The 19,717-nt window shown below is 51.2% G+C and overlaps 3 protein-coding genes across 3 annotated transcripts; 2 read left to right on the top strand and 1 right to left on the bottom strand.

The window, feature by feature from the left end:
* Positions 1 to 644: 644 nt before the first annotated feature.
* Positions 645 to 2,450, top strand: NDE1 (NADH:ubiquinone oxidoreductase; the record flags this gene model as incomplete). Its single annotated transcript, XM_044819956.1, has 2 exons — positions 645 to 872; positions 957 to 2,450. 2 exons carry the CDS (start codon positions 645 to 647, stop codon positions 2,448 to 2,450), a joined length of 1,722 nt encoding a protein of 573 aa, XP_044684256.1.
* Positions 2,451 to 6,592: 4,142 nt separating this feature from the next.
* CUT6 (Acetyl-CoA carboxylase) lies at positions 6,593 to 13,645 on the top strand (the record flags this gene model as incomplete). The annotated part of the gene is made up of 3 exons (XM_044819955.1): positions 6,593 to 6,787; positions 6,917 to 7,182; positions 7,252 to 13,645. The coding sequence occupies 3 exons, from the start codon at positions 6,593 to 6,595 to the stop codon at positions 13,643 to 13,645; spliced, it is 6,855 nt and encodes a 2,284-aa protein (XP_044684255.1).
* Positions 13,646 to 14,209: 564 nt separating this feature from the next.
* Positions 14,210 to 15,802, bottom strand: J7337_002221 (uncharacterized protein; the record flags this gene model as incomplete). Its single annotated transcript, XM_044819954.1, has 1 exon — positions 14,210 to 15,802. The coding sequence occupies one exon, from the start codon at positions 15,800 to 15,802 to the stop codon at positions 14,210 to 14,212; it is 1,593 nt and encodes a 530-aa protein (XP_044684254.1).
* Between the last annotated feature and the right edge of the window lie 3,915 nt (positions 15,803 to 19,717).

Raw genomic sequence — 19,717 nt, 5'->3', positions numbered from 1 at the left:
TGTCCAATAGTGGGGTCGTTGAAGGAACGGAAACGCCCTGTTGCCCATGGCTGCCATCGACCTTTCCTATCTGAGTTTAGTGCATGATGCTGGCACAAGGAGAATGGGGGGACCATGTGTCGCATCAACAGCCCAAGGTCACAGGCCAAACATTGATTCAACACTCACATCAACTCAACAACTACGACAACCTTCGCGCGACGTTTCCTACCCATGGAACTTCCGCTCTCCAGCGGCCGCGAATACTAACAACTGCAGATTTCCAGCATCTTGCAGTTCTACAGGTAAGACTTGGGTAGGTAAGTACCATTTGCGAATAGACAGGCAAGACAGGGCAGGGCCATCCTCTGTTTCCCTTCCGATCATCGTTGGGTCCTGGAATCGGTGAGCGAAATCTCCCGCCACTTCGCCCAAGAACAGGGTGACTAACTATCCCGACAGTTGCGCAGTCATAGCATCAATTCATTCGACGAATCCATCAACGATTTTCGTCTTTGTTACCCACGTATTATCGCCTGCGCCACCTTTCTTCATCCCGCCTCCCGACATTTCGATATCCGACAACGGCCCCCCCTTTACATACATATCGATGCGAGAGATAATAAACAACAACAAACACCAGCAAATCAATTAAACCACGCAATATGGCAGAGCCTCCATCCTCTCCGCCCGGTCCTGGGGCCAGCGTCGAGGATACCCTTGGCTGGTACAAGTCACAGTATGAACAATTAGAATCCGAACTGGCCGAATTCAGGGATTCGAGTAGGGAGCTTGAGCAGGAGCTGGAGAAGGATATCGAGAGAGCAGAGAAACAGGAGCGACATCACCAAGAAAAGGCCGAAGCACTTGGTTTCGAGGTTGAGGAGTGGAAGGTATGTCTACTCATTCCCAGCAGCCTCCAACTCTAATCGGGCGGGACGTTTTTTGGCTGACAATGGCTTCGTTTCGTCGTACAGAGAAAATACAGGGAATCGAAAACAGAGGCCAGCGCATCCCAGAATGCACTCGAGAAGGAAATCACCACACTTCGAGACACAAACAGGACTTTGCAAATGAAGCTGAGGGATATTGAAGTTGCCAACGATGACTTTGAGCGACAGGCGCGCAACACCACGTCATCTCTGGAAGATATGGAGTCAAAGTACAACCAGGCGATTGAGAGGGCTGTCATGATGGAAGAGGAGATCAAGATTGGCGAGCAGGAGCGTGAACAGCTACGTATCGAGTCACAGCGCTTGCGCGAGGAACTGGGCGACCTCAAGATTGAAGCAGAGCTTCTACAGGACAAGATCAAGAAACAGGAGTCTCGCCACCTCTCCACCATTTCAACCGACCTTTCTATCCTCGAGTCGCCAACTTTCGACCATCCCGCCTCTCCTGGCTCTACAGCCAGCTCTCCTCTCATTACCACGCCTCCAGATTCCAAGTCGCCTGTACCAGACGAGGACACTCTCTCCGAACTTCCCGACCCGCCTTCGCCTCCCATGTCTGATGTCTCTGGAACTCTTCCCAAGATGGCATCGAGAACTCCCGCTGCTTCAAGGGCATCTGTTCGTTCTCGTTTGCCCTCATCAGACAACAGTGTCACTCCCAAGCCTCGATCTAAGCCTCCTACCAAGACGACTCGCGCGCCTGGCAGCCGCATCTCGACTGGCGGCACAACGACAATGCGCACGCCAGCCAACCGTGCAGTTGGGCCTCGCTCGGCTTCCAACAAACTTCCCGCCTCTAACTCTCTCACCCATATTCGAACCCTTACCGCCCAGATGCAACGCCTCGAGGCTCGTGTGCACTCCGCGCGATCTAAGCTCCCCGGGCCGACTCGCACTCCACCTCGCGCCTCACCTCGAACGTCGGTCTATAGCTCTACCAATGTGCCTTCGTCGGTTACGATCCGTTCTCGTAAGCGCACTGGTGGCTCTACCGCATCTTCGGTTGCAGGCGACGACATGACACCAACCACCGGAATTCCAACACCAGCAACCAAGGGAAGCCACGTGCCCCGTCTTAGCACGTCTGGGGTCAGCCGCTTATCATTTGGCCCATTGCCGAACCGTGGAGGTCCGGAGGAGATCAGCAGGCCGAGCTCACGTGCTAGTGTCACATCGTATGCCCGACCTCCCTCACGAACCGCCGGAGAAATGATCCCACGGCCCGTTTCACGGGCATCACTCTCAGGAACTCGAACCCCCATGGGCCGACCTCGCTCCTCGATGGGAGGATCGATTCATGGCCACTCTGCCAGCATTAGCCACCTGGACCTAGAGGAAGAGGATGAGGGAGATTTCCGAACGCCAAGCCGCAGGGGTACATACTCGAACGGTGAAGGCAGCGCTATCCCCATGCCAACAATCCGACGTCAGAGCGGTAGCCGAAGGATAAGCGCAAACACAATGAGGTCCAGTGTATCCGGTCCGAGGAAACTGAGCGACCTGGGAGAGACCTACTAAACAGTTGCATCCCACAAAATTCCACGACTGTCCCAGGTCGTTTATATTCTTTGACATGGTTTTACTTTGCAAGCGGTTCGAGCGGTTTACGCAAATCAAATTGGTCGCATTTCACCTCATCATTGATATCCGTTTCTACAAAACATAAGGGGTGGCATGGACGGTTCGGCATACTTTTACGGCTGGCGCTTCAAGACGGCGAAGACGGTGTTGACGATGGTTACGGAATTCCACTTCTTGCTCTCTGGCAGACTTCGTTACTAATACTTCTGCTTCTTTGGGTACACTGGGATTTCGGCACCGGGGTTTACGGATGTTATGAAGACATGGATGGCATTGTTTATTATTATTTTTCTTTTGTTTTTCTAGAAGGGAAGGGGCCTGGCTAGGTGTACAATGTCCGAGTCACATATCCGTACATGCTATACCGGCCAGGCCTGGAGAGACGGGGGTGTACCGCACCAAAAGCGAGTCATCGACTGGGCAAATCAACTTGGATGGTCCTTATTTAAAAAAACGGCTTGCGAGATGGGAGCGGGTAATACTGGGGAAGAGTTGATGCGAGGCTACCTTTACTTTGCTCTGTGAAGTAAGGTTGCTCGTGGGGGAGGGCGGACATCAGTGGGGAGTCGTACGATGTCTGACAAGGCTGAGGCAACGGCCCGCGGGCTAGATTAGTCTGGGTTGCTTGCCTTACGATCTTGAATTATTTATCTATTCTTTTCCTTTGTGCAAATTGGAGTAGGAGGAGAGAGGGAGGTGTAGATACAGACTGTGGAGGCGTATGATACAATATCTTAGCTTTAGCTTGAGGACTGGGGAGTTGGAGATGAAACCTGGTCTAGATACGCCCAATACATACAGATAACTTCATTGTGGTTTCAGGGCGTTAAAAATGTAAAGGTCAAAGCAGCACTGCCCTCAGTACTACTGAATTCGTAAGAATATCTGATATTAAGGAAGTAAATGTTGACTGAATGAGGGTTGTGTTTACAATAACCGGTTCAGTCAGCATATCTAGCATTTGATTCATCATGGGCAGTGGTTGAGATTAAGTGAAGCTGTTGAGCCGAGATCCATTGATCGGAACAACGGATGCAACCTTGTTTTCCTTGACCTTAGCAGAGGCATTATTGCTTTCAGGATGATACGCGTAACCAGTAATAACTCATGATCTTAGATCAATGCCAACATATCAGACTCAGTCAAACCAAACCATTCGAACTCAATCAACATTGAACAGGATGCAGTCAGTATGCAGCTCGAACCCACGTATCGCCGAACTTCGGCTCCGCTGGTCCCTCCGGCAATATCAACACGTACCTCTTGAAACCGTCTATTCAATGTTGGGGATTCGGATGATGGCCGTGGGTAACGAGGCTGCGGCTCTGGAAATTATATGATGAAAAACCCCCGAAAAGAAAGGTTATGTTTGATTGGTTGACCTTGAAGGATTGGGGAACTCAACAATTGGGGAGATCCTTTTTTTTTCTTCTCTTGACCCGTCGAAGGGGGCGTGGGAGAATTAAGGTAGGGCGCTAGTGGGAAGTGGGGGGGGATGTTGGATCTGAGATTGGGATTGAGATTCTAGGGTAGGATTTTGAGGGATGAGGATATTGGAATATTGAGGTTGGTGAGGGAGATGTAGAGGATACAAGCGTTCTGTGGATAGCTGAGGATAAGAGCAGTTCATTATCGGAAGGGGAGAAAAGTAATTGGTAAGTTGAGTGGATGTTACGGAGTAGATTGTATGTATGTCAATAGACTAAAGGCTCAAAAGGCCTCTTGTTCAAGTACGAATAGCATCGACAGTGTACATTGGCTGATCAACGCACGAACCAATCAATAAACCAGTACGATAATAGACTGAGAGAAAAGAGAAAATTGGTATCCTTCTATCCAAGCATACGGAAAGGAGGAATTGACCACTTACACCTTCACTGTCACAACCTAACACCAGCTACCCAGCTACCTAGCTCTCATTCCTGACCTTCACCCAAGCTTCCTTCATCGTTCGATCTCGCTCGGCAAAAGCTCAAGGCAACGGGATTCGGATCACAGGAAGTTCAGACGTCACATCAAAACGCTGGAGCCGCAACTCAACGCCTCGATTAGGATCCCTAACCCCTGACTGGTTCCCAACATGCGGCTCGTGTTTGTGGCTTTTGGATTCCTTGGAGATCTGCTAGTTTGTAAATGGAAGGGGTGTGTACGTACATGAGATGCCAGCCTTGCGATGCGATAAGGTAAGGTTGGGTGTTGAAGGCTGAGGTAAGAGGTTGTCAAGACTGTGATGCTATGCGAGGACGGATACAGGGACATTTGTTTTATAGAAGAGAAACACTAGCCAGCGTGATCCTCATGATTAGAATGGAGTTTATAAGCACAGGAGAGAAATTCGGGAATTAAAATGACCAGAGAGCATCTTGTGAGCGAGTTCGTCGATGATCGGGTTCCGAACATGTAAGCCACCTCCGATAAACAAGCACCGAAAATCTCCGACTTCATCATCGGAGCCTTATTGAGCAGAAAACAGCTTCAGTATAAATTAAGATTCACCGATTAAGAATTCTATGATATTTCTATACAGTTTATAGCTACAAATCAGGGACAATACTGCATCGGGCCTTGACTTATACGGGCATTAATGGGTATCAACCGTGAAACTCAGCTGACCATTCACAACATACCCGTCCAGGAACCCATTCAGATAGCGGACTGACTTTTGTATCATCATAAGCTCTCCTCTCCAATTATATCATGACTTGTCGTAACGCACAATGTACACCGGCTTCCGATACGGAATCCGGAGACTTTGTTCGGTCTCCGTAACATCATCACCCATTGACCTCAACCATTCATACAGTAGCTCCAAGCCAATGCGGCCCCTAGTAAATGGCATTACCCATGCTCTGTGCCCCTCCCCATCAATCAATCGCTCCCCCAGAGCTGCTTTGCCTTGGCTGGGAATGAGATGGGAGCTGTAATGCAGCGTCTGAGTGTTATTGTCTGGCGTTTTACGGCCCCCCACCTCCACCCGCAACGAAAAATACCGGCCCCTCAACCATCCATGTCATTGAATCTAATCCCACTCTGGTTATAGACTGACGGGGACCCTGAATGGCTTCCCCTCCACTGCATTCCGGGTCATTGCAAAGCCGACATGACATTGAGAAACTCCACCCTTTGAGACGATGTTTTTTTCCATTGGGGTACACTGTAGAATGCTGGATAGCTTTTACTGTATCGTCCATAGAACAAGTTAGTCTCTCACTGGGCACCCCGCCCCAAGCCCCCAGGGGGTCCCGTAGGTTTGCTGTACGCCCAGGCGGGTTTGTCTCCCAACAGTTCTAGTTTCTAGCTTCAATCTTCCCCGCCAGGTGCCGAGAGCTGCTTGCCACCAGCCAACAGCAGTCAACAGTACCAAGTCAACAACCCACAAGGGGAAGATAGAAGTGGAGAGTCTTTGCAGATCCATTGAATTTGTACATCCCAAAGCCAATCCCAAGCTTCAGGTTGTATCCGTACTTGTACTTGTCTTGATGACCTCCCACTTCTTTTTTCCCCTCTTGATGAAGACTTGTTCTCCTCTTCTGTCCTCCCTCTCCTCTCACCTTTTCTCAATCCTCAAAGTGGTAATCTAAGCTCAAAGGAAGACGAACGAGATTAGTACCTTGTTCAATCCATCCACATAATTCATCTGTTCTGGTCCTCCTCAACCAAGAACGTCTTCCTTTTCTACCTTATCCACCTCCTCATCTTAATTACAGACAGTACCTACCCTTCGACCCTTCTGTATTTTTAGCGCCAATACCACACTTGGGACACTTATTTTTTTTTTGCTTCCCCAACAGTAACAGCAGAAAAACACTGGAGGCCCAGCTCCCGTCCCGTCGGATCTTGTTTTTTCTTCGGCCGGAGCTACCCCTGCCTGTAAACTGCCCTTGCGCGCCCGCTACTTTGACCGGCTCATGACGACCTGAGAGCGACACGACTCAACTCTCTCAACCTGATCAAACTCCTCCTCTCCTCCTCCTCCTCCATATTTCGAATCTCCGACTTGTTTCTCTCGAATCCTCCTTCATAATCTCCTCCTCTTCTCCTCCTTCCTTTCTTCCTCTACACACATAAACGCAGTAGCCATGACTGAGATCTCAGCTGGTGCCCAGGAGGGTGCCAATGGGCGGTCGGTGCCCTATGTCAATGGCAAGGCGTCGTATGCAGAGAAGTTCCATATTGCAGACCACTTCATCGGCGGCAACCGATTGGAGAATGCTCCTCCGAGCAAGGTCAAGGACTTTGTAGGCCAGAATGATGGTCACACTGTCATCACCAACGTAAGGACATCTCTTTCCCGCCAGAATTGGAGTTTTGGGGGTTAGAATTGGATCAATTCCGTCTACCCCGCCAGTTCTGGACTTTGAGGCGATCGCAACGGTTTTGCTGACAGAAACTCCGCTCTACAGGTTCTCATTGCCAACAACGGTATCGCTGCCGTTAAGGAGATTCGATCAGTCCGAAAATGGGCTTACGAGACGTTCGGCGACGAGCGAGCTATTCACTTCACTGTGATGGCTACCCCCGAAGATCTGCAGGCCAACGCAGAATACATTAGAATGGCCGACCACTACGTCGAGGTTCCCGGCGGCACAAACAACCACAACTATGCCAACGTCGAGCTGATTGTGGATATTGCTGAGCGCATGAATGTCCATGCCGTCTGGGCTGGATGGTGAGTTGGCTCCCAGCAACTTTGTCTCGCTGCGATTTCTACATACATATGGACTAACCAGATATTCAGGGGTCACGCCTCAGAAAACCCAAAGTTGCCAGAGTCGCTGGCCGCCTCCCCCAACAAAATCGTCTTCATCGGACCTCCCGGATCTGCCATGCGATCACTAGGTGACAAGATTTCCTCCACAATTGTAGCGCAGCACGCCGAGGTGCCGTGTATTCCTTGGTCAGGAACAGGCGTCGACGAGGTCGCCGTCGATGACAAGGGCATCGTTACCGTCGCCGATGATATTTACGCCAAGGGTTGCGTAACATCATGGGAGGAGGGCCTTGAGAAGGCCAAGGAGATTGGGTTTCCTGTCATGATCAAGGCTTCCGAAGGTGGTGGTGGTAAGGGTATCCGAAAGGCCACCGAGGAGGAGGGCTTCGAGGCTCTCTACAAGGCCGCTGCCAGCGAAATCCCCGGTTCTCCCATTTTCATCATGAAGCTTGCTGGCAACGCTCGACATCTTGAGGTCCAGCTTCTTGCTGATCAGTACGGAAACAACATCTCACTCTTCGGTCGTGATTGTTCCGTTCAGCGACGTCACCAGAAGATTATTGAGGAGGCTCCCGTTACCATTGCGAAGCCCGATACGTTCAAGGCTATGGAGGATGCCGCTGTTCGTCTTGGTAAGCTCGTCGGTTACGTCTCTGCCGGTACCGTCGAGTACCTCTACTCTCACGCCGACGACAAGTTCTACTTCCTGGAGCTTAACCCTCGTCTCCAGGTCGAGCATCCTACTACTGAGATGGTCAGTGGTGTCAACCTGCCCGCTGCCCAGCTTCAGATTGCCATGGGTATCCCTCTCCACAGAATCCGTGATATTCGACTCCTGTACGGTGTCGACCCCAAGACCTCAAGCGAGATTGACTTCGAGTTCAAGAACGAGGGCACATCTATGAGCCAGCGACGACCCCAGCCCAAGGGCCACACCACTGCTTGCCGTATCACCTCCGAGGATCCTGGTGAGGGTTTCAAGCCTTCCAACGGTGTGATGCACGAACTCAACTTCAGGAGTAGCTCTAATGTCTGGGGTTACTTCTCCGTCGGTTCTCAGGGTGGTATTCACAGTTTCTCAGACAGTCAGTTTGGTCACATCTTCGCCTATGGTGAGAACCGTTCTGCGTCAAGGAAGCACATGGTCATGGCTCTCAAGGAGCTGAGCATTCGTGGTGATTTCCGAACCACCATCGAGTATCTCATCAAGCTTCTCGAGACCGAGGCTTTCGAGGACAACACCATCTCCACTGGTTGGTTGGATGAGCTTATCTCCAAGCGTCTTACTGCTGAGCGACCCGAGACCATGCTTGCTGTTGTCTGTGGTGCCGTCACCAAGGCTCACATTGCCAGCGAGGCCTGCATGGCTGAGTACCGAGCCGGACTTGAGAAGGGTCAAGTGCCTTCTAAGGACGTTCTTAAGACTGTTTTCACCATCGACTTCATCTACGAGGGTTACCGTTACAAGTTTACTGCCACACGCGCCAGTGTCGACAGCTACCACCTCTTCATCAATGGTTCCAAGTGCTCCATTGGTGTCCGTTCTTTGAGCGATGGTGGTCTCCTAGTCCTTCTTGACGGTCGCAGCCACAACGTCTACTGGAAGGAAGAGGTTGGTGCTACCCGTCTTTCCGTCGATAGCAAGACCTGTTTGCTTGAGCAGGAGAACGACCCTACCCAGCTTCGATCTCCCAGTCCTGGTAAGCTCGTCAAGTACTCCGTCGAGAACGGTGCCCATGTTCGTGCCGGCCAGGCTTTCGCCGAGGTCGAGGTCATGAAGATGTACATGCCTCTCGTTGCTCAAGAGGATGGTGTTGTCCAGCTCATCAAGCAGCCCGGAGCTACTCTCGAGGCTGGTGACATTCTCGGTATCTTGGCCCTGGACGACCCCAGCCGCGTTAAGCAGGCTCAGGCTTTCGTCGACAAGCTCCCCGCCTATGGCGAGCCTGTTGTTGTCGGTGCCAAGCCCGCCCAGCGCTTCTCTCTTCTCTATAACATCCTCCACAACATTCTTCTGGGTTATGATAACTCTGTCATCATGGCCAACACCCTCAAGGAGCTCATTGAGGTTCTTCGTGATCCCGAGCTTCCCTACAGCGAGTGGAACGCCCAGTTCTCGGCTCTCCACTCTCGTATGCCTCAGAAGCTCGATGCTCAGTTCACTCAGATCGTTGAGCGCAGCAAGTCTCGCCACGGAGAGTTTCCCGCCAAGGCTCTTACCAAGGCTTTCAACAAGTTCCTCGAGGACAATGTCGACGCTGGTGATGCCGGCCTTCTCAAGGGCACTCTCTCCCCTCTTACCGAGGTCCTCGACATGTACGCCGAGGGCCAGAAGAACCGGGAGCTTAACGTCATCAAGGGTCTTCTTGAGCAGTACTGGGAGGTTGAGAACCTCTTCATGAACCAGCCTCAGGAGGACGCTGTTGTTCTTCAGCTGCGCGACCAGCACAAGGAGGACATCATGAAGGTTGTCCACACTGTTCTCTCTCACAGCCGTGTCAGCTCCAAGAGCTCTCTTATCCTGGCCATCCTTGAGGAGTACCGCCCCAACAAGCCTAAGGCTGGAAGCATCGCCAAGAACCTTCGCGAGACTCTCCGCCTACTCACTGAGCTTCAGTCGCGTCCTACCTCCAAGGTTTCCCTCAAGGCTCGTGAGATCATGATCCAGTGTGCTCTTCCCTCGCTCGAAGAGCGAACCGCTCAGATGGAGCACATCCTCCGCTCTTCCGTCATCGAGTCGCGATATGGTGAGACTGGTTGGGACCACCGAGAGCCTAGCCTTGAAATCATCAAGGAGGTCGTTGACTCCAAGTACACCGTCTTCGATGTCTTGACCATGTTCTTCGCTCACGACGATCCTTGGGTGTCCCTGGCCTCTCTTGAGGTCTACGTTCGCCGAGCTTACCGTGCGTACATCCTCAAGCAGATTGAGTACCACCAGGATGAGAACGATGCTCCCCAGTTCGTTTCTTGGGACTTCCAGCTTCGAAAGCTTGGACAGTCTGAGTTCGGTCTTCCTCTGCAGTCTGCTGCTCCTTCTACTCCTGCTACCCCTAGCGGAGGCGAGTTCAACTTTAAGCGAATCCACTCGATCAGTGATATGTCTTATCTTACTGGCAAGTGGGAGGACGAGCCTACACGAAAGGGTGTCATTGTTCCTTGCAAGTACATCGACGATGCTGAGGACCTTATTGCCAAGGCTCTTGAGGCTCTTGCCCTTGAGCAGAAGCAGAAGAAGAAGAACACCCCCGGAACTCCCGGTCTCATCCCCGACCTCAGCGGTAAGCGCAAGCCTGCCCAGCCGAAGCAGCACGAGGAAGAGCTCTCCGCTGTTATCAACGTCGCCATCCGCGATCTCGAGAGCCGCGATGACCGTGAGGCCCTCGAGGACATTCTCCCTATCGTCGAGCAGTTCAAGGATGAGCTCCTTGCTCGTGGCGTTCGTCGCCTGACATTCATCTGCGGTCACAGCGATGGTTCTTACCCTGGTTACTACACCTTCCGTGGACCCGAGTACAAGGAAGATGACAGTATCCGCCACAGCGAGCCTGCTCTTGCTTTCCAGCTTGAGCTTGCTCGTCTCAGCAAGTTCCACATCAAGCCCGTCTTCACTGAGAACAAGAGTATCCACGTTTACGAGGGTATTGGCAAGAACGTGGACACTGATAAGCGATACTTCACCCGTGCTGTCATCCGACCCGGTCGTCTCCGAGATGAGATCCCTACTGCTGAGTATCTCATTTCTGAGGCTGATCGCGTTGTCAACGATATCTTCGATGCGCTCGAAATTATCGGCAATAACAACTCTGATCTGAACCAGGTATTTATCAACTTCTCTCCTGTGTTCCAGCTTCAGCCCAAGGAGGTCGAGGAGAGTCTTCAGGGCTTCCTTGACCGATTCGGTATCCGTGCTTGGAGACTCCGTATCGCCCAGGTCGAGATCCGCATCATCTGCACTGACCCTCTGACTGGCGAGCCTTACCCTCTTCGTGTTGTCATCACCAACACCTCTGGTTACGTTGTCGATGTCGACATGTACGCCGAGCGCAAGTCGGAGAAGGGCGAGTGGGTCTTCCACAGCATTGGCGGTACCCACGAGAAGGGTCCTATGCACCTGATGCCCGTTTCTACCCCCTATGCCACCAAGAACTGGCTCCAGCCCAAGCGTTACAAGGCTCATCTTATGGGAACTCAGTACGTCTACGATTTCCCCGAGCTCTTCCGACAGGCTATCCAGAACACCTGGGTCAAGGCCGTCAAGGCTCAGCCTAGCCTGGCTTCCCAGCAGCCTAAGACCGGCGACTGCATTAGCTTCACTGAGCTTGTTCTCGACGACAAGGACAGCCTCGATGAAGTCAACCGCGAGCCTGGTACCAACACCTGTGGTATGGTCGGTTGGATCTTCAGGGCCCGCACCCCTGAATACCCCAACGGCCGTCGCTTCATCGTCATTGCCAACGATATCACCTACAAGATTGGTTCATTCGGTCCTAAGGAAGATGACTTCTTCCACAAGTGCACTGAGCTTGCTCGCAAGCTGGGTATTCCCCGTATCTACCTCTCTGCTAACTCCGGTGCTCGTCTTGGCCTTGCTGATGAGCTTATGGGCCACTTCAAGGTTGCTTGGAACAACCCCGAGAAGCAGGATTCTGGCTTCAAGTACCTCTACCTCGACGAGGAGACCAAGACTCGCTTCGAGAAGGACGTCATCACCGAGGAGGTCTCCGAGGATGGTGAGAAGCGACACAAGATCGTCACCATCATTGGTAAGGAGGATGGTCTCGGTGTTGAGTGTCTGCGAGGCTCTGGTCTCATTGCTGGTGCCACCAGCCGCGCCTACAACGACATCTTCACCGTCACTCTTGTCACTTGCCGATCCGTTGGTATTGGTGCCTACCTCGTCCGTCTTGGTCAGCGTGCTGTCCAGATTGAGGGCCAGCCCATCATCTTGACAGGTGCCCCTGCTCTCAACAACCTGCTTGGTCGTGAGGTCTACACCTCTAACCTTCAGCTTGGTGGCACTCAGATCATGTACCGCAATGGTGTTTCTCACATGACCGCCAACGATGACTTTGCTGGTGTCTCCAAGATCGTCGAGTGGATGTCATTCGTCCCCGAGAAGCGCAACAGCCCTGTCCCTGTCAGCCCTAGCGTTGATGACTGGAACCGTGACATTACCTACTTCCCTCCCCAGAAGCAGCCTTATGATGTCCGATGGATGATCAGTGGTCGCGAGGGCGAGAACGGTTTCGAGTCTGGTCTCTTCGATAAGGACTCTTTCGTTGAGGCTCTCGGTGGCTGGGCCAAGACTGTTGTTGTTGGTCGTGCTCGTCTCGGTGGTATTCCTATGGGTGTTATCGCTGTTGAGGTCCGATCTGTGGAGAACATCACTCCTGCTGACCCTGCCAACCCTGACTCTATCGAGCAGGTTAGCAACGAGGCCGGTGGTGTCTGGTACCCCAACTCCGCCTTCAAGACTGCCCAGGCTATCAATGACTTCAACAATGGCGAGCAGCTTCCTCTCATGATCCTTGCCAACTGGCGTGGTTTCTCTGGTGGTCAGCGCGACATGTACAACGAGGTCCTCAAGTACGGTTCTTTCATCGTCGATGCCCTCGTCAAGTACGAGCAGCCCATCTTCATCTACATTCCTCCCTTCGGTGAGCTCCGTGGTGGATCTTGGGTCGTTGTCGATCCTACCATCAACTCCACTGCCATGGAGATGTACGCCGATACCGAGGCCCGCGGTGGTGTTCTTGAGCCTGACGGTATCATTGGTATCAAGTACCGCAAGGACAAGCAGGTCCAGACCATGGCCCGCATGGATCCTACCTATGCCGGTCTCAAGAAGCAGCTCGAGGATTCTAGCTTGTCCACGGAGGAGGCCGACGAGATTAAGAAGAAGATGGCCATCCGTGAGAAGCAACTGCTGCCCGTGTACGCCCAGATTGCCGTGCAGTTCGCTGATCTCCACGACCGTGCTGGCCGCATGAAGGCCAAGGGTGTCGTCCGTGATGTTCTTGAGTGGACCAACGCTCGACGCTTCTTCTACTGGCGTCTTCGCCGACGTCTCAACGAGGAGTACATCCTCCGCCGCATGACTTCCACCATCATCAGCACTTCGCACAGCCAGACTGCTACCAAGAACACGGAGACTCGTGACAGATACCTGCACCTTCTCCGCAGCTGGTCAGGCATTGTTGACTGGGAGAAGAATGATCAGGCAGTTACTGAGTGGTACGAGACTGAGCGCAAGACCATCAGCGAGAAGGTCGAGACGCTAAAGTCTGAGGTGTTGGCAGCCGAGGTTGCCAGCGTTGTCCGTGGCCATGCTAAGGCTGGATGGACTGGTGTTCGTGAGGTGCTCAGAGTCATGCCCGTTGAGGAGCGGGAGCAGATTCTCAAGTACCTCCAGCAGTAAAGGAGAGGAGGATACATCGAGGAGATTTTATGAAATGGGAATAATTCCCTGTGTTTTTTTACTGGCGATTTACGCTACCATGGTTTTACGTCATGTCATCAAGACAGTTAGAAATGAAGGAGGTTAGACAGAGAACGGAATGTGTATGAGGCGTCAGGTCTGGATTAGTTTCGGTTTCAAATATCCATTTTATTACTTTAAGTACAAGTTTGTGTCCCATGTGAAGCGAGTGAGGTGACGATAAACAATGAACTGCTATTTGGCAACAAATATGGATTTCGTGATTCACTTTGTCACTATGATGAGAAAGATGCCTGGCCAAACAGTCCATGATAGATGATCCAATCTCACCATATTCACTGGAGAGCAGAGCCTTTCTCTTATTTATAACAAAAGACAATCACAATCTGAATCTCGTGTGTCAATGCTTGAAGCAAAACGCTATGCGTCAAATATTACAATTTACGCTGATCATAAATCTTGATCGCTATGCTCGATGTATACCATTGACCTTATCGTATGCCATCTCCAATAAGAAATCTCCAATAACAAATCGCCATTCTCTCACGATTCATTCTCATCGTCTTCATTATCATCCTTGGAAGACTTCTTCCCCTCAGGTATATACTGACAAGCTACAGTAAAGCCCACAGCACAGGGAATCATTATCACCCAGGCCAGATGGCCCCAGAAGATCTGCCCACGAACACCCACGGCATAAATGGCCGTTGCAGCACCTGGTACAATGGCTCTTATACCACTTGCAAGACTCAGGGCCAGCGCATTCAACGTGCCCAAGAAGTGGGGGTCTGGCGCAACGTCGTTGAGAGCTAGCTGCACGCCTGTAAAAGCCATGGACACGCCTGGGCCGACGACGGTTACCACCGCGCCTAAGATCCAGAAGATAACCGTCGTAGCGTGCGTGTCAGCCCGGAGGAGCGTGTTGAGAATTATGAATCCGACGAAGAACCAGGGGTACGCGTATCCGCAGATCTTCATGACTCCGCGTGTACCTAGATGTCGGTGCAGTATAGGGAAGGCGATGAGCAACCATATGGCTTGGCTGGCACCTTGGATGGCCATGTAAATGGATATCTGGAATGCGTTAAAGCCTGTACCTCCAAGCTCAATAGGTGTGTAAAGAACGACTGGGAGAATGGCTGTGAACACAAAGGCGAGGAACATGGCATGGCTGTAAGCCCAGAGAACGAGGGCCACTTGGCGAGACTTGACGAGTTCCCAAGTTGACATTCGAGGCTCGCCATTCTCTTCATTGTGGGACTTTTTCGGCTCATGAAGTGTCTCTTTGAGAAGGAGAGCAGTTGTGACGCAGCTTGTAGAGCTGATCAGACCAACAACAATACCTTGCAACGCGTAGGGATAGTCGATGAAGAATTGGACATTTCCAAACGCCCGTGGAAACTGATGAGCAGGGTCTGCGAGGGCTCCGCCGATTATAGGTCCCAAGAAGATTCCGATGTTTCCACCAAAGGCGAACCAGCTGAAAGCCTTGGCTTGTGTCTCAGGGGTGCTGAGCTCAGAGAGCATAGTCCTGATAACGAGACCAGAGCCAGAAAACAGACCCGCTATGCATCGGAAAAGGATCATCTGCCAGATCGTCTTTGACATGCCGAATAAGACAGGCCCAACAGCCGTGCCAAAAAGCGTGATGAGAAGAACAGGCTTCCGACCAATACGGTCAGCGAGCCGACTCCAGCTGAGAAGCACCGTCATCTGGGTAGCCGAGAACAGCGATTCGATAAGGCCGCTGTAAAAGCCAACATCACTCTTGGGCAGGTTACCATTCTCCTGGACCATCTGCGCAATGAAGGGAAAGATGGAGAAGAAGGCAATCGGCTCCATCACGCGCGCGTAGCAGAGCAGCAACACCTGGAGTTTCGGCAGCGGTTTGCCCTCCGGCTTCGCAACACCCGCTTCCTCCGCCGTGCCATCGCCAGATGAAGTCACAGCTCCGTAATCAGCAGGCGACGCGGTGCCGATGAGAGTTGAGGCTTCGGTGTCGGCATCAGGGGCAAGTTGACCCCCGCCAACGAAACGGGCAAGCAACGGTCCAGCTTCAGAGTCATCCCAGTCATGGCGCGATGCAGAGGCAGAGGCAGATGTAGGACTTTGAGTCTTTGGTGATTCTGCCGTCATTGTGATGTGCAATGGGGGGCGTCTGGGTGTGCTTATATCTCTGGCGAGCTCGCGATTGAGCTGGATGGAGGGTGGTATCTCTGCGACTAAGAACAAGGATCAAGGCGCATTGAAGTTGATGACGACGATATCTCCTCTGCAATTTCAAGTTGGAGGGTCTTGGCGCACTCGTAACCGGATGTGATCGCGATTCTGAGAGAGTAAGATTGACTTGAGTGCAACATATTGGCCACAGTTTTTATGGATCTCACCCAAAAGTGCTTGACTTGCCTCTTTCGGGAGTCGTGGAGATGCAATCTCACGGACTGATCACGTGCTCGATATTCCCATCGCACCATCGGGCAGTAGTAGTACAGGGTAAGCTGATTTCTGTGACGCCTTCAATTAAAAAGGGGTCCATAATGTTCAACGGCTAAAAAGTGCTTATGATGTAGGTTTTAATTCTTTCAAATCATTTTTATTTAGATGTTTCATAGAGGAGAGGAAGGAGTTGCAAATTACTTACCGTACTAAATTAGGGAGCATCTTTCATGCTGTAAGAGCACAACTCGTCAATTGATCTGCCGTGACACCAGACTGTCGCTGTCTCAGTCTGGTCCACCTATTTTGGTCGATCCAATCACTCCTCCAACAGGCTAATCAGAAGGTCAAGGATGCTCTGAGACGCAACAAATTGCGAAGTACGATTAGGAACCTTTGATATAGAATACCATGGAATAGGCCGTCGCCCAACACCAAGAGAAGTAAACTGCTCGGCGTCATCGGCTTTCACAAATCAAACATCTCCAGTGCTATGGCCTGCTTGACCGAGGCACAGAATAAGCACTGAATGTTACTCCATGTTACCATTAGCTCTGCAACTGGGAAGATGCCTGCTTCTTGTGGAGAGACTAACTCTCTAGAGAAACGTTGACTCCCAAAAAGCGTCGAATCTCCAATCCAGGCTGCTGTTGTGAATCAGTGACAAGTGGTGGTTTGGTCAGTCAAAGCCAGCACGTCGTGAAATGTGGACTGCTCAAGATTTAGGAGCGCCGATCATTACGTTTTGCATCCCACACCGAACATATCAAAAACGTGGATGGTGGATAGCACTTGATAAAAAACATATCTCGGCTGGCCGGTGTGTGGATGAGCTGCCATCTGCGGGTCAGGTTGAATTAAACATGTCCATATATATCCGGGTGGAGGCCCCTCAGATCCCTGCAAACAGTACGTGTATGCCAACAGCGCCTAGAGTGCCTCTGCTTTTCCAGTGGCCAGTGGCCGGAGAAGTGTTGTTGTGGGTTGTCGACGTATCGAAGCACGGATCGTTGATTCAGCGGTACTGACAGATACCTCAAGTGCAATATAACACTGGAATCTCACCTCAAAATCAAGTTTTCGTTTTTCAGGTGAGACTTCTTGAACTGTTGATCAGTTCCATACGTGAATACAAACAGTTCCTGGCATGGTGTGAATTCGAAGCCCGGCTGAACGGGATCGCCAAGATCGAGATGACGCTGCCATCTCTTGTGTCATGAACTTTCGCGGCAACACAGCCCATAGGATCGATGCAGCGATGGGCTAGTGTTGGTGGGCTTGACCGGCCGGTGCATGTTGGAGATTGATCATTCTCTAAAGTGTGTTACTGGCGACGAAAAAGAACCCTGTTCTAGTGTGAGCGCATGAAAGGAGAGATGTGAAGCAAGACTCGATCACATAGGTAGATAATGAAGGAAAGCCAATAGTAGCTTCGCATAGATAGTCGTTTGAATCAACTGCAGCAAAAGTACTATGAGATTCTTGTCGACGAATATGATGGATGTCGTAGTACGGTATCGGTTCTTTGTCCCAAATGTCTCGATTCGGGTATATCGTGGACATCGCAGATATCGAGGTCCAATAGGAATTGGTCCGTCGGAAGTGCACTGGGACTGGTCAAACAGCCACCATCACCTAGCATACATCTCCTGCAAACAAGGTAGTATCCTTGATCAAGACTTGGCGCCTTTTGCGTGCATTTCGACGAGTCGTGCAAAAAGAGACTTGTTTGAATGCCATGAGTCAAGGCGTGTGCTCGTGCATAGAGGCTGCATCTGTGCGGGCAGTTTGTTGCAGTTTGTTCTAGGTTGGTTGTAGGAGAGAAAGGTGACTGACTCCAACGTCTGCCTACGATGCTGAACAAGGTAAAGGCAGAAAAGAAGGAGGCACGGCCCACGGACAGTGATGGAAAGTGCGGAGAAGGGTTTCCCAGGCAGGGACTACGTAAGGCAAGAAGCAATCGGCTCATTCCATTATTACCAATACCGATAGCTCCCTTCGAATGCCTTGTCCACGCGATGGAACGCTGAATAACATGGAGACTTTCAAAACATTGACAGGACGGGATTTACAGTAACAACCCGCGTTAGGACGTACGTCCGAAAGGTTGCAATGCTCGGATGGACGATGATCAAAAGATCAAAAGATCCGAGCTGTCAAAGAGTTCAAGCGAGCCAGGGTTCACGACAGCATAAGCATAGATTGGCTGCTGTGGAGTTGTTGTGTGTACTTGTGAGAGAAGATGACCCGCAAATTCTATCTAGAACAAGACCAGGCAGAAAACGTCAATGCTACATACAGATGCGGGATTATGCATATACTCCTTGCAAATCACCTTAGTAATATCTTATGATGCAGGAGTTTGCAGCAGCACTATCAATATAACGTAAATGAAGAATATGTCACTCCGGTTCCCCAGGTGGTTCCTTGACTCATCGTATCTGAGGGCTACTGTACGTGTACATAGTATAATGCCTCAAAGCGGAGACAGAGAGAGGACTACGTAGTTCGAAGAGCTGTCCAACATGACACTATAGCCCAGGATGGCTATAGTATAGACCTGAGAATGAAATCGAGAACGACCGACATATCACCAAACTTGGTGATTGTGAAAGGCTGCTAACACCAAACGGACTAAATAGGTAATGAACCCTTGTAGTCTCCAATAAATTTATGCTCAGGATGCAAATCAGCTCAGATTAGCCCACACTAACTAACGTAACCCACATCACGGGCTAACTCAGGACCCTTGTCGGATATCAAGCAACGAGATCCATTTCAACAACACCAAAAGCACTTCGACAATACCCAATGCGTCTTTTTGTCGTGCCGACAAAGTCGTGTACCATGCCTCGTATGTATCTAGATTGCGATTCGTGGATTATCTAGTGAATCTGATCATACCTCGACTGTGCCTTTTGATCCGAGTCATTTGCATTAGTCGGGTACACCAGCCGCTCAAGACAAACCAACAGTTTGACAGGGCTGATGAACACGATAGTTAAGTCACTCTCGCTTCACTTTTCGAAGATATGGCAGTATCATCCAGTTCTGCCCGCCTCATCTATGCCTGTCCATTTGGTCGTAACTTGCTTGGAGCAAAAAGCCACTTTTGGGTATAGCACGAGGCGCTACTGGTGGTATTTCTTTTGCAGTGCATTCCTGTCCAGCCTGACCCAGTAAAAGTTCCCTCCCGCTACTGCATGGGCGCTCAGAGCCAGAGAGAACCGGGGACGAGTGAAAAATCCGGGGCGGTTGAGGGCATATCCTCGCAAGGAATCCCGTGTCTTGCGCAACCAAGTCGGCGTCTATCATTGGGCCAAGAAATGTCGTGTGTTGGATGTTCAGGTATGTCTCATCGACATCAAGGCCTGCAGGCTGCAGCAGACCAACTAGCTCTCTAGGCTGCAGGGCACTAACATCGAAGTGGCGTGATTTGGTGGCTTGTCTTGGTTATAATAAGCGCCTAGTCGTCCAGATCTTGTTGAGTTTCTCGTCTGCCTGGGCTGGCCCAAGGAATTGCAACACCGGAGCCGCAATGATAGATCGCCCGACTTGATGATGGAAACAAACATGAATTGTGCCAGTGGAGACATGACAGAGCCAAGGCCCTGA

This window comes from Fusarium musae, chromosome 2 (assembly GCF_019915245.1).
Source record: "Fusarium musae strain F31 chromosome 2, whole genome shotgun sequence".
Lineage (NCBI taxonomy): Eukaryota > Fungi > Ascomycota > Sordariomycetes > Hypocreales > Nectriaceae > Fusarium > Fusarium musae.
The sequence above is the reverse complement of the archived record's forward strand: the minus strand, read 5'-3'. Positions and strand labels throughout refer to the sequence as shown.